General features: G+C 43.2%; 1 protein-coding gene across 1 annotated transcript in view; it reads right to left on the minus strand.

Moving 5' to 3' along the window:
• Window positions 1-4,179: 4,179 nt before the first annotated feature.
• The window catches only part of slc29a4a (solute carrier family 29 member 4a), a 32,084-nt gene continuing 20,208 nt past the window's right edge, over window positions 4,180-16,055 (minus strand). The window contains exons 10-13 of the mRNA XM_079519395.1: window positions 11,966-12,086; window positions 10,433-10,620; window positions 7,692-7,932; window positions 4,180-7,175 (exon numbers count right to left, since the gene is read on the minus strand). Of these exons, the coding sequence (XP_079375521.1) occupies window positions 7,033-7,175; window positions 7,692-7,932; window positions 10,433-10,620; window positions 11,966-12,086 (693 nt within the window). The 3' untranslated portion in view covers window positions 4,180-7,032. The remainder of the gene's footprint in view (window positions 7,176-7,691; window positions 7,933-10,432; window positions 10,621-11,965; window positions 12,087-16,055) is intronic.

Raw genomic sequence — 16,055 nt, forward strand, 5'->3', positions numbered from 1 at the left:
CGGTGTATGGGGTACATGTTCCTTCTTTCTAGAAAGCCAAACAGACAACAGAAGGTTCAGATCTCATCTGGACAACAAGTGGTTTAGAGTTAGACAGGAAACGGCAACATTGATGTAAAAGATTCCTTTATTAATAGCTGCAGATACAATAGTTGGCACATGTAGAGTGGTTTTGTACACAGTGTAGTTCAAAGAAAGCTCATTTGGGTTTATTTACAGTACATTTTAAATACAAGGTTTCGTTCCATAATCAGCTGCACGATAACCATTTTTATTTTTTAAACGAAACGCTTTTTTAGTCTGCATTCCTAGTCAGTGACTGTAAACAGTAGGGGTTCATGTAACCCACTGACATCTTAGCTGTATTTTTGTATTTTCTCTAAGATTTTCAGTGAAGCCTGTAGCAGAGTGTAGAGCAGGAGAGTAGCGACACGCTTTGATCTCGCCGCAAAGCGGGTGCCTATGGGCTATAGTTCCAAACATTGGAACTATCCCATTGAGATAGAATGAACACATTCCATTGTTACAATGGGAGTCAACGCTAGTGTCGCCACTCTCTTACTATATTACTCTGGCCTGTAGTATGTTCAATTGTTCTTTAAAATGTAGGACCCCCCCCCCCCCAAAAAAAAACATATGTTCCAAACCCATTTATTGTGCAAAATAATCATTCTAATCTAATAACCATGTATTTTTCCCCACAGCGGTCTTTGGAACCATTCCATCGTTGGGAGATTGAAGATCGGCTATATACAAAATATATAAAATCCTTCTGTGTGGATGAAATCAATTGTTTTTCTTCAAATGCCTCCTTTGACTCAATCAATCAATCAATCAATCGACTGCTCTTGTCTCGTCAGGACGGCCCGACCATGTCACTCAGTGAAAGGAACAGATTTCTTCAATGTCAGTTATGTTTAGTCAAGCAACACAGTGTGACGGAGTACAAATTAGCTATTAAAATAGCAAGTTAATTGATTATTTTCCAACCCATCTTCAGTGAAATATGAATTTTACATTAAAAGATGAATATTATCAAGCTTTTTAAGTACATATATTAATGGTTCTTTCTTTTAGACTCAATAATACAGTAGTACAGTACAATACAGCCCACTGCAATCACTTGAGCTAGTGTTTTTACAAGTGGCAGATCACTGTCAAATATTTTTTTGTTAAGTTTATATATCATCTGTGTATAATCTCATTCTGTACATTTGCTACACTATGACAACATTTCACAGCATCCAAGTGAGCGTTCAGTCTCATATGGTCATGACAATAAGTCTTTGTTTACAATACATGAAAAACGCCCCAAAATGGCTCCTAAAACAACAGAGAAGCAGGACATTATATGACAGGCTGATGAAACCAAGAATGCTAAAACCATAATGTACATGTTATGCTTAATTTGCAAATAATAAGGTGAAAATAGCAGCTCTAAAAGCTCACAGCGCGTCACATATCTGATCTAAAAGCTCAGATCTAAAAGCTCACAGCGCGTCACATATCTGAAGCATTGTGAGATTGTAGATTGATATTTCGGCACTGGTTACAACAGAGCATAAATCTGTCTTAACGGTGCATCCAGTTCATGCACACACCACAGACACACCTCATTGTGAATCCCATCTCTATTTGTACTAAAGAGAAAATACCCTTAAAAAAATATATGTGCAGAAATGGACTGTAATGGCCTACATACCGGTAGGTCTTTAAAGATGAATGTAAGTGAATCATAGGTGGTGGCGAGATTTGAAAATGTCACTCAACGTTTATCTTGATGAGGATTACTTCATAATTTGGTGAAATCGACTCTCTCTGACTCTGCGTTAAATGTACACTCAGGTTTTACTTTGGAGAGAGAGAGAGATAGAGAGACAACAACGTGGTACCATCAGCACAGTGGAGAACAACGTGGTACCATCAGCACAGTGGAGAACAACATGGTACCATCAGCACAGTGGAGAACAACGTGGTACCATCAGCACAGTGGAGAACAACGTGGTACCATCAGCACAGTGGAGAACAACATGGTACCATCAGCACAGTGGAGAACAACATGGTACCATCAGCACAGTGGAGAACAACATGGTACCATCAGCACAGTGGAGAACAACATGGTACCATCAGCACAGTGGAGAACAACATGGTACCATCAGCACAGTGGAGAACACAGTAGCTAGAGGTGGTATCCGGAGAACTCGCCGTTTCCAACTCGCCTCCTCGAGAGGATAGCTAATTGTTTAGAATTTACACTGTTAAATGACGGGACACGGGACACAGTAGCCCTACTGCCACATACACTAGATGAAGTAGGGATGCTAAAGTTTAAACACCAAAGTACCAAAACAATGTAATTCATTAGTAAACAATATCCTGAATTGGTAGGCCTACTTATCATTGGTATTCACATACTCACCTTTGTATCATCCTCTAGCTGACCATTTAATTGCCCAAAATAATTTGATCACTTTGGAAATGAACTATAACATCTGTGGGGTTGACATACTACACTGATGAAGACAGCATGTTAGCATAACGATGAAGACATTGATGAAGAATGTTCGCTGTGGCGACTTGGTAAACTGGCCAGTTCTCCGGTATCCCTAGAGGCTGATTCACAAGCGGGCACCATACGTACAGTACAGTACAGTATAGTCAAATCCTCAGTGTGCATTTCACTAGGGTGACCAGATCCAAACTGTTCATTTGAGGGACAGAAGTATTGCTTGTGTGGGACAAGTGGGATGGGGGGGGACCCCGTCCCCCCATCCCACTTGTCCCACACAAGCAATACTGGGGTACGGGGTTAGCAACGTACTACTTGAGTTGCTATTAAATGCCTTGATATCATATTCGACCATAGGCCTATTGGCTATCATTTATAAACTCATCGGGTGTTTCACATTTTGTTTTAAAATCATGCTTTATTTTTATGCTATTTTAACAGGCTTAAAAACACATCTTGCAGGAAGAGACAATGAGAGGGCTTTACAGCAGAAAGCCAACTATATGGGGACTAACTATTAGGGCATTTGAACACTGCCTGCCAGTCACAATGTGGGACAGGGTCTCAATTTGTGGGACGCCTGAAAAGTCTTGGAAATGAGGGACTGTCCCACGCAAAGAGGGACATCTGGTCACCCTAGAGAGAGTGTAAAACAATTAGTATTGTTTAACTGCCCAGTCCAGTTCAGACCAAAGATTCATGACAAGACAAAAACGCTAAAGCCGGATCCATTAAACACTGTCCTATGACAGAGCATATAAATTAAGCATTGTGTAGAAAACTGGCTATTTAAATCAACACTGAGGATTGTACTAGTTTAGCACTCCCTCTCTGCAGGTCCTGCATTCCTTCTACATTCTAGTACTCCCACCCCGACACCTACATAATGTAGTGCCCTTCCCCGACACCTACATAATGTAGTGCCCTTCGTGGCAAACACAGCGTTTCCAGTGAGGTCCATTTTTCATAGTGTAGAAACCCTGAACTCTGCTATAACCCTGCAATATATCAGGGGATTCTCCTGTGTCGGGAAAAATTCATCAAAGCCTAAAAGAGACTTTTCTCTTTAAAACTTACACAGTGCACACTGGGATAACCGAAAGTCAGCTGTACTGTAGCCTACATTTACACAATTACTTACTTATTTTCTTTAAATTTTGTCCTACATTCCTACATTTGACAATGTGTTTCTGTCAACCCTACTAGTACATACCACACCTAGTTCAAATTACTATTCGTTTTGGATTGAATCACTTTTTGTGCAAGTGACGGCACACCAGCCTGATTGTCCCAAAGGTGAAAAGATGGCTATTTTACATTCAGGGCAGGAACAAAAACAAAACGACTATCTTTAAGGAATTCAGTTCCCTTACATTGTGACACCGAGGTGTGTACAGTGTGTCAGGACTCAGAAGTGTCTACTAGGAACTCATTTTCAGATGATATCTCTATGCAAATCCTCACCATTATGGTTCATCTGTCTCACTGTCATGTTTTGCCATTCACAATGAGGAAATGGCCAGGCTCAATGTGTTCTAGCCCATTTTGGGCAGGAACCCCTTTTGGTGTTTTAAACATTGTTATAATTTAGCTATTGAAAAATAGCAGATCTACAAGCTCATAGCGCGCCACCGAGTGGCGCGCTACGAGCTTGTAGGTCTGCTATTTTTGAAAAATCGTGAAAATATTTATTTCAGAAAACTGGAGGATTTAGAAGATTCTTTTTTAATTTCGAGGCCAGGCATAAATGGGCTAGAAAGAACCACCATTGTGTTATACATCTTTCACAACAGCAATGGTTCCTGAAAATATGGAAATGTGAGACATGTGAAGTGTACAGTATTAATATACAGCATGTACTGTATGTGGCCAATGACATCCCGTTTCCTCGAAAACCAACGACTGCAGTTCCCCATCCTTCCAGTCCAGAGGAAGGCCATTAAAACACAGACAAACACGATCACCAGCAGCACACAGACTTAAGCAAAAAAAATAATCCTTTACAGTAACTGTACACATGTCTGTTAAGACCACAGAGACAATCATTACACTTTGTGAGACATTCAAAGGACCAGCGTCCATGTTGTGATGCTTGCTCGTGTGTATAGGTGCTACTTGACTGGCATTCGTGGCAGTGACTGCGATACTTGACCAGCCACTTTGTCTCCTTACTATTTGTATATTATCTTTGGTGAGAACCACATATAAGCCCTCCATGGGTTTCTTTTCTCACCTGCACATACTTCTCTTTTATTGATGTTACCTTTTATGTACTGTTTTTATTGTGCGAATAAACTAAACTAAACTAAATCCTGAAGGTGGAAAGTGGAAACGTCATTGAAATATTTGAGTGTAGAAACATGTTGGCAGGCTGTCGGGTAGAAGTGGTCACTATAAGGTCATGTGTCCAAATCCCACACTTTTACCGGTCAAGGGGTGTTTTCAATGCCAACATGTAGAGAACACATGCATCCAAGACTGCGTGGCTCAAAGTGAAAATGTTCAGGTTGCTTGTTCAAGCCTTAAGCTCTTAACCACTTAGAACCTACATTATGGCCCGGGGCCGCTGGCGTAACGGCAGAAACAGTGACCTTCTACCGCCATTAGCGTAGATTCATGCCAGAGGGTCTTTTATAGTGCTTTTGCTACTCACATTAGCATTGGGGTTGCTATCTGATGATGTCAACAAGACTGGAGCGCGCCATCTTGAATTTCTCGTGCACCCACGTCCACTGCTATCTGTTTCATTCAATCGCCTTTATGTCAAATACATTCCTTGTCCCAGATGGCATTTCTGGTCAAAACAAGGTTTATTTCCGCAGGCCCATAGCCGACGCTGTGAAGCCAAGTGCTTCTCAAGCTTTTCCCTGTAAAATGGCTCACAAGAAAATGACATTTAAGTTGTGGGGCTTGGACAACACAGACCAGCATATCTGAAGTACTGAAGTCTACTGAGCCACAGCAGGATCACCTCTATGTGCAGGGTTTCAATTAAGAGCTTTTTAAAGATTTCCTCTGGAAATTGGCTCTCAAAGATTATAAATCAATAAATGTATGAGTTGTTGGGCTTGAATAAACGACCCTTATAGCGTCTTCTGCCAAATGCTGACCACACTGTGCCACTGGGCCAAATGCTGACCACACTGTGCCACTGGGCCAAATGCTGACCACACTGTGCCACTGGGCCAAATGCTGACCACACTGTGCCACTGGGACTGACACAAGATGGATGCTTCTCCAAATAGCTTTTAATGCTTTCCTTTCCTCAGGGAAATCCAAGCACAGATGTAAAACAATATGGCAAATGGTGTTAATTTAAACATGAGAATGTACTCTTAACCTCTGCCAGTTAAAACATGTGAAAAATGAAGAAAATGTTGACACTGTCCATACTGTCTGCGTGCACGTATGCGAGTATCGGTCGAGTGGCGCTGTCGCTAAATTGCTGCCACGAACATCAGTCAAGTGGCACAGGCAGGCACAAGCGAGCATCCTGACGTTGTTAAGCCTAGCTGGAGTTTTAGCTATCCACAGTTCCTATAATTCAAAGTATATCCCAACCATTGTTCGAGGTCACTAGGCCAGCAGAGAGGCCCACAGAGGCAGGTTTTGGATAATGTGGGTCAAGTGGAGAATGGGTAATGGAGAGACATCCATCCCAACGGTCACTGTGCATGTCACACTTTCCCTTCTGTCATTCAAGTCTTCTTTTCTTTTTTTTCTCCAGGCAGAATTTCAAACAATTGAGTTTCTCTGCGTTGCTTTGGTCAGGCCTCTCTGTTAGGCCTCACTCACACCATTGCAACATGCATACAACATTTGTCTTGTGTCTTGTCCGTGTTTAATGGCCGCCCCAATGCATTTCCAGTGGAAGTCACATGGTTTGACAAAACATTTTAGTTTGATGGCTGTGTGCAAAAATGTTTTGTCAAACCATGTGACTTCCATTGGAAATGCATTGGGCCGGCCATTAACCCATTTTGGGCGAGAACCCCTTTTGGTGTTAGCATTATGTTATGCTTTAGCTATTGAAAAATAGCAGATCTACAAGCTCATAGCGCGCCACCGAGTGGCACGCTACGAGCTTGTAGGTCTGCTATTTTTGTAAAATCGAAGAACGACTGACAGAAACATAGCTTTTTCAGAAAACTGTCAGGATGTAGAAGACATTTTTAGAATCTGATCTCAGGTCAAAATGGGTTAAACACGGACAAGACACAAGACAAATGGTGTATGCATGTTGCGACAGTGTGAGTGAGGCCTTTGGTATGCTAGCACTAACATTCACTGCACAGTATTTAGACTTGATGGACTGCAGCTTGGTGGCTTTATGGTGCTCCACTGTCATCTTGCAGGTGGTTATTTGTCTTCTTGTATTCTGTGGCTGGGAAACTCCCCACTGTAGGTTTCAGTTTGACAGGAGTGCATTGCCTGTGTGTTGTTGTTGTTAGTGATGCTCCTCCTTACAGGGGGTGTGTGTGTGTGTGTGTGTGTGTGTGTGTGTGTGTGTGTGTCGCATGCTTTCAATACCCTGTGTAATTCCGTGCGTGGTGGTGCGGAGAGGGGAGGTGTACCCCTGACCCTGGTACAGTGAAGCTGTAGGCTGCGTAAGCCACAGCAGAACCCAACATGAGACCCGCCATGTAGGACACTGTCATAGTGTTCCCTAGAGAGAGAGAGAGAGAGAGAGAGACACGCACGCACGCACACACGCACGCACGCACGCACGCACGCACAGAAAGAGCAATGTGAGCATGAGAAATAGCAGGAGGAAGAACCATTTAACCACAGTACAGTACAGTACAGTACAGTACAGTACAGTACAGTACAGTACAGTACAGTACAGTACAGTACAGTACAGTACAGTACAGTACAGTACAGTACAGTACAGTACAGTACAGTACAGTACAGCACCACTCACTTCAGACCAGTGTTGTTTTTGGTCGACTAAATGTCATGCGATTTTAGTCGACGAAATCCACAGTTGACTTAGTCGACTAAAATGTATTTTGGTGGGCCTTGATGTGATCGTAATGGCTGATTATACACATCTACAAGCTCACAACGTGTCGCGTTAGTTTTTGAAAAAAGGTAGTCGACGAACATTTTTCGTCATAGTTTTTTAGTTGACGAAAACAACAGTGCTTCAGACGGGTCTGATTATTATTATTATTTTTGTTACCTGCTAGCTCCCTCTGCTCAGGCGGCACTTTGCCCGCCGCCTGGATCATGGGCACGGATCCAAAGTAGCCGTTGGTCACCCCCATGAAGAGGGAGAAGAGGCAGGGCCAGGCGGGGTGGGACAGGGTGGGGGCGTGGACCGGGTACACGCACATGACAAACAGAGGGATGAACACCACCCGCAGGCACGAGAAGAACAGCAGGCGGCCTCCCGGCCACTCGTACGGCAACGCTGCCAGGATCTGGGGAGGATATAGATAGTAGGAGTCCATTATTAACCCACTCGTACGGCAACGCTGCCAGGATCTGGGGAGGATATAGATAGTAGGAGTCCATTATTAACCCACTCGTACGGCAACGCTGCCAGGATCTGGGGAGGATATAGATAGTAGGAGTCCATTATTAACCCACTCGTACGGCAACGCTGCCAGGATCTGGGGAGGATATAGATAGTAGGAGTCCATTATTAACCCACTCGTACGGCAACGCTGCCAGGATCTGGGGAGGATATAGATAGTACGAGTCCATTATTAACCAACTCGTACGGCAACGCTGCCAGGATCTGGGGAGGATATAGATAGTAGGAGTCCATTATTAACCCACTCGTACGGCAACGCTGCCAGGATCTGGGGAGGATATAGATAGTACGAGTCCATTATTAACCAACTCGTACGGCAACGCTGCCAGGATCTGGGGAGGATATAGATAGTAGGAGTCCATTATTAACCCACTCGTACGGCAACGCTGCCAGGATCTGGGGAGGATATAGATAGTAGGAGTCCATTATTAACCCACTCGTACGGCAACGCTGCCAGGATCTGGGGAGGATAGAGTAGGAGTCCATTATTAACCCACTCGTACGGCAACGCTGCCAGGATCTGGGGAGGATATAGATAGTAGGAGTCCATTATTAACCCACTCGTACGGCAACGCTGCCAGGATCTGGGGAGGATAGAGTAGGAGTCCATTATTAACCCACTCGTACGGCAACGCTGCCAGGATCTGGGGAGGATATAGATAGTAGGAGTCCATTATTAACCCACTCGTACGGCAACGCTGCCAGGATCTGGGGAGGATAGATAGTAGGAGTCCATTATTAACCCACTCGTACGGCAACGCTGCCAGGATCTGGGGAGGATATAGATAGTAGGAGTCCATTATTAACCCATTCTGGGCGGGAACCCCCTTGTGGTGTTTTAAGCATTATGTATGCTTTAGTCTTTGAATATATATTATAAGTTTTTTTTTTTTCACTTAATTTTTATTGATGAAAAGACAGACAACAAAACAAAGCAAAAAGACAATACAAAAAAACAGGAACAAAAAGAGGAAGACAAAAACAAAAAACAAAAGACAAAGCTGCATTTTTCATATTACAAGATACATTCATTGAAATCCTCTTGCATTATCGCTAGATGGGGGTCTGCGGCCAATTACATATATATTTTTTTTATTTTTTCTTGACATGAAAATGTTTGAGAACGTTTGAGAAACATCGGTTTTTCAGAAGACATTTGTAGAATCTTTTCTCAGGTCTAAATGGGTTAATCCATTAAGAGCTGAGGTCAAAATTTTAAAAAAAAATCTTCTAAATCATGACAGTTTTCTGAAAAACCCTATGTTTCTGTATCAGTGCTGCTCAAACTATTCCATGTGAAGGATCCCCGATTTGGCCACGATTTGAGTTAAAAACTGTGTGTGTGTGCGTCTGTGTGCGTGTGTGTTAGGTAGGTGTGGTTTTTGCATGGTTCCCATCATATTCCCGAGTTGCACATTCAGTACCTTAAAAACTTATTTTTAACTTGTGCCTTCTGGCTCCTGAGAAAGCGCTGGCATGAATATCATTCCTTTTTTCCCCACTCCGGTCCTCGTACTGCCTTATCGGGAATTCTTCCTCCCGTTTCTAAATGTGTCCTTTCCCTCTCATTTATTATCTTCCCTACCCCCCCATTTCAACACAAATGCTAAAATTGCCATGAGGACATAATCAAGCATACGAACGAGAAGAATCTCACTCAGCCAATCCTACTTTTGCATTAAAAGTCAGAGTAAGACTCAAGGACAGGAGATAAGGTTTTAATTTGAGAGAATATGCAGATAACTTGAATTCTCTTACAATGACAGCCAACTATTCCTCCCGTCCTTACTGTCCTGTCAGGCTTAATAAATGACTACTTTACGAGGTCAAGTGCTGTTAATGAGAAGGAAGGATGCTTAGTCTCCTCATAAAAAAGTCTATTTTTCTGCCAAGTGAGTTTGATGAATAAGTGAAAACCAAGGGGGGGAAAGTTGGCCTGGATATGGAAGTGGCTTCATAAGCACTCAATACTTAAAGATTTAAATCTCCCTAATAGTGTTCTTTTAGTACACTACTGCAATCTGTAAGATCTGGGATCAAAACCCAGTTTCGACTGCTGAGCTAAGAGGTGAAAAGCGAGTGTGGGCAGGGGACATGTCATGTTAACTTTTTGTCAACGAATAGGTAAGACAATCTCCAGCCGCGTAACGTCAGTAGGCCCATAGATATTAAAAGAATAGATTCCTCATTGGCTGCTGCAGTTCGTTGGAGCCATGTGTGTTGACAGGAGGGCGACATTTGCCGAATATTCGGTGCATCACTATAAATAACCTACAATACACCTACAAAATGAAATAATAAAAAACCTGTGATATTTACATCCCCCCTCCCCATCATTGGGTGAGCCAATGATGCAAAACGCCTGTGTACAACTACAGCCTCACCTTGCCGACAAAGTCAGACATGTTGAATATGGCCATGATGAGGATGGGCAGCCACTCCCCCAGGGTGGGGTTGCGTATCTCGGACTCCAGGCCAGGGAAGAGGCAGAGCGTGATGCTGTAGGTCACCGCTATGGACAGCATGTAGGTCCAGATCACGCGGGACACCAGGTACCGATGCAAGATCATATCTGATTGGAGGACGGAGAGCAGCGGGAGGTGATGGAGGAGGATGCGTGCAAGAGAACGAGAGAGAGAGAGAGAGAGAGAGAGAGAGAGAGAGAGAGAGAGAGAGAGAGAGAGAGAGAGAGAGAGAGAGAGAGAGAGAGAGAGAGAGAGAGAGAGAGAGAGAGAGAGAGAGAGAGAGAGAGAGAGAGAGAGAGAGAGAGAGAGAGAGACCAGTGTTGATTTCGTCGACGAAAAATGTTCGTCGACTACCGTTTTTGTCACTGACGAAAGCAATTGGAAACTAAATGAGAACTTAACCTATGATGACTAAAACTAAGACTAAATATATTGACAATTTTCGGCAACAAATAAAAACTAGACTAAAATGTTAGGATGGGACTAGTGGACAAGAGATCCAGTATAAGTCACTTTACACATTGGTTGCATGCTGAAAACAGCAGATCTACAAGCTTGTTGAGCTTGTAGATGGGCTATTTTCAGCAAGTGTAAAATCTGCCATTAAGGCCCGCCAAAATACATTTTAGTCGACTAAATCAAGTGTAGAGTTAGTCGACTAAAATCTTATGATATTTAGTCGACTAAAACTAGACTAACACTAAAACATTCCAGGTGACTAAATTGTGACTAAAACTAAATTAAAACTATTCAAAAGACTATGCCTAAAACAAAAATCAAGATTTTCTGTCAAAAACAACACAGAGAGACACACACAGAGAGATATAGGGAGAGGGGGGGGAAGTAGATATGGGAAGCATTTCAAGTATTTCTCTGTTTTCTCTCCATGCCTATAATTTATACTTTGTCTAATGACCACATCGCTCGCAGTCGCCGGAAATAACAACAGAGATAAGGAAACAAGCTCATAGTGCTTTCTTTGGTTGAAAACCTCTCAACAGACCTTTGAACTGTGCTCGTCTTTGCAAACCGCTAGCAAAGTATTCCATCAATCAAGGAGACAAGGAAAGAACTGGAAAGGAACATTTAAATTACAATACAATGTCGATACACTGCGTGTGTAATCTGCTGTTTCAGTTTGTTCCTTTGTCTTGAAATAAAACTATTTTTTTAAATCGGTTTCAGTAATATTACTGCTGAAAGTAAAATAGAGAGAGAGTGACAGACAGACAGGCAGACAGACAGACAGACAGACAGACAGACAGTGAGAAAAAGACAGAGACAGAGACAGAAAGAGAGAGAGAGACAGAGAGTGAGAGAGAGACAGACAGAAAGAGAGAGAGAGAGACAGACAGACAGACAGACAGACAGACAGACAGAGAGAGAGAGACAGAGAGAGAGAGACACACAGAGAGAGAGAGAGAGAGAGAGAGAGAGAGAGAGAGAGGTTACCCCGGACTCCAGGCCAGCTCCTCTTCATCTTGGCTTTGGGAGCGTCAAAGCGTACGTACGTCCCTCCTGCAAAGTCATCGACGGTCTCTTCTGTGGGGGACGCTCCCTGTCCGCCATTACCCTGGACATGTACAAAGAGAGACGGGCAGTGAGAGCAATTATCCTGTGACAACATCCATACACATAATGACATCCATACACATAATGACATCCATACACATAATGACATTCATACACATACACAACATCCATACACATAATGACATCCATACACATACACAACATCCATACACATAATGACATCCATACACATACACAACATCCATACACATAATGACATTCATACACATACACAACATCCACACACATAATGACATTCATACATACACATACACAACATCCACACACATAATGACATCCATACACATAATGACATCCATACACATAATGACATCCATACACATACACAACATCCACACACATAATGACATTCATACACATACACAACATCCACACACATAATGACATCCATACACATAATGACATCCATACACATAATGACATTCATACACATACACAACATCCACACACATAATGACATCCATACACATAATGACATTCATACACATAATGACATCCATACACATACACAACATCCACACACATAATGACATCCATACACATACACAACATCCATACACATAATGACATCCATACACATACACAACATCCACACACATAATGACATCCATACACATACACAACATCCATACACATAATGACATTCATACACATACACAACATCCACACACATAATGACATCCATACACATAATGACATTCATACACATAATGACATCCATACACATAATGACATTCATACACATACACAACATCCACACACATAATGACATCCATACACATAATGACATTCATACACATAATGACATCCATACACATAATGACATTCATACACATAATGACATTCATACACATAATGACATCCATACACATAATGACATTCATACACATACACAACATCCATACACATAATGACATTCATACACATAATGACATCCATACACATACACAACATCCATACACATAATGACATCCATACACATACACAACATCCATACACATAATGACATCCATACACATACACAACATCCATACACATAATGACATTCCGTGTTGTGTTGGTTCCCAGCAGGAGTCAAACACATATATTGTTGTTGGGCAGAAACCCAAGCTCTTAATATGTTTCATTGGTTAAAGGTATATTCAGTGATTTGACTTAATTCAAATATCACTTATTTCTTCTTTTTTTTTCTGGATAATCCTCCCTACTATAGAGTGTGCTGACCATATAAGGAGTTCCTCCCTGTCCCCAGTTAACCTCTGGGGTCAAAAAACCCTAGTTTCAGTTTTGGTGGCGGGTGGAAAAGCCTTCATCCAATCAGGATGAGAGGGGCCTTCCTCCAATCATGATCGAGTGGGGGCGGGCCTTGGTGCACATGCTGTTGGCCTGATGCACTTCCCCCCCACTGTAGAGCGTGCATGTGCACATTTTGTTACCGGGGCGGACTGGGTGGTTTTCCAAATGACCCAAATCACTGAATGCTCCTTTAAGCAATTAACCCCTTTTAACCTGGTGTACCTATTTTTGGGTATGTCACTACAGGCAAAAAGGAAAAAAGGAAAGAAAAAAATCTGATCAAAACATCTAATATAACTATGAATGCCCCAAGTCTCTGTGTGTACGTCTGGACGTCTGTAATCCACGTAACTCCAGAACCGTTCGCCCCGCCCACTTCAAATTCGACACACGTGTTCCACACCCCCACCACAAGGGGTGCAGTGCCTGGTGTCGGGTCGGTCGGTCCCACGGTTGTCCAGAACCTCTGCCCGGGCTCTGGACCGGGCCCCTGCCCAGGGGTCCAGAACCTCTGCCCGGGCTCTGGACCGGGCCCCTGCCCAGGGGTCCAGAACCTCTGCCCGGGCTCTGGACCGGGCCCCTGCCCAGGGGTCCAGAACCTCTGCCCGGGCTCTGGACCGGGCCCCTGCCCAGGGGTCCAGAACCTCTGCCCGGGCTCTGGACCGGGCCCCTGCCCAGGGGTCCAGAACCTCTGCCCGGGCTCTGGACCGGGCCCCTGCCCAGGGCCCATATATGGAGCTGGCCTGTTCTGACCTCACAACACTCCATATTTGGGCATGGCTGACACAGAACTCCATATATAGAAATAAAAGGGACACAGAGAGACACATACAGAAATCTGACATCATTCTGACGTTGGGCATAAAAGGGACAGACATAATACCCAACTTGCATCATTCAGTAGGCCAGAGCCCGCCTCTGTAGTTCTAATACATGTTTTGTTTTTTTAAATCTTCCAGTAACCAACCTCTGACTCTGTCCTCCATATTTGTACAATAGAAAAGATCTGATCTTCCGATAAACTTGAGATAATTGCTTTCTCAACTTTCTCAACTTTCTCAACGGTTTTGTTTCAGGACTGTAAGGATGAAAACAGACTGAGGCAGAGAATGTAAGGATGAAAACAGACTGAGGCAGAGAATGCTAAAATTAGATTATCTTTGAACAAACTATATTAGAGATAGTTATCCCACACAGTGAACGAAGACATTCTCCCGTAAACTCTCGCACGCACGTGCTCGCACGCACAAGCACACACACACACACACACACACACACACACGACTTCCCGTCCGAGCCTGACATTGGTTTTTATAGAGACAACCATTAAAGTGAATAGTGGCGAGGTCCTGCTGGCTGACGTAACCCTGTTAGTGGGAGACAAGCCACCCTGATGCATGATGGCAATAAGCCAGAGAACAACTTTATTTACACATAGTATAGTCTCTCTCTCTCTCTGTGTCTCTCTGTGTCTCTCTCTCCGTCTCCCTCACATTCTTCCCACACTTCCTCTTTTGTTTCTCTCCTTCTCGCTCTCATTTCCCCAGGTTTGCATTATTGCACATCAGAATAAACATGAACACACAATCACGGAACCATCGCACACACACACAGACGAGTGGGAGGGGAGCCGTAAGAGAGAGTAGAGATCCATTAGTTGATTATAGGTAGTTGTGGGGCCAGAAGGCACCACTCTCCTTGATTATTCCCTAATGCAGAGCAGCTGAGCAGTTCTTGTATACCCCCCCCCCCCCCCCCACCCCGGCAACACGGACAAAGAACTCCCTGAATCAGCTTGCAGACTCAGGCCTGGGCTACACCTATATGGATTTTTTTTGCAAAACGCACATGTTTTTGTGCGTTTCGGCCTTTCAGACACACTCAAACGGAGGTTTTTGGAAAACGGATAAATAAGTGAAGATTTTCGAAACTATCCGGGTCAGGGGATCTGTGTAGTCATGCGAAACGGAGCTTTTGAGAAACGATGACGTCACCGCTCATTAGCGCATATCATTTTTACTATAATTAGGTGAGAAATGCAGCCTGTGCCTGCATGGAAACTACACGGATATCTATCCGATTGTTCATGTTTATATATAACTGTTAACAACTTTAAAACGTATCATAATGTTTCATCAACTGCAGCGAGCAAAGGCTCTGCTCTGCTGCATCCAAATATCAGCATACTAGTCCAGTGCGGACTGGTGATTTCATTTGTATTGGTGCCGAGTGCGAAGCTTGAACAATAGGTTAATTGCGGACCGCTACAGATAAACTGTGGATATTAACCTACCATTAAGGACCCAGGCCAAATGCCATTGCGCAGTACACTAACAACAAGTCTATGCGCGGTGTGTGCCTGCATGCCGACAATGTGCACGCGTGAACTTTTATTAGCCTACATTATAACGTGACATTTATTATACACCTTGAAAATAGCCACTCTACAAGCTCACAACTGGTTGTGGACGCGACACTTCTATAGGTCTGACTCTGCTATTATTTTCTGTGCAGGACTTGCCAAGTCGCCAGAGCAATGGTAAAGTGTCTATCATTTTTTAATTATATGGAGAGAAAAGTTGAGAGTCGGGATTTGGAGATTTACGCACATACAGTAGTGTGATATGCTGACAGACAATGAAAGAAACATGTT

Source organism: Electrona antarctica, assembly GCF_951216825.1.
Source record: "Electrona antarctica genome assembly, chromosome: 14".
In the NCBI taxonomy this organism is placed as follows: Eukaryota; Metazoa; Chordata; class Actinopteri; order Myctophiformes; family Myctophidae; genus Electrona; species Electrona antarctica.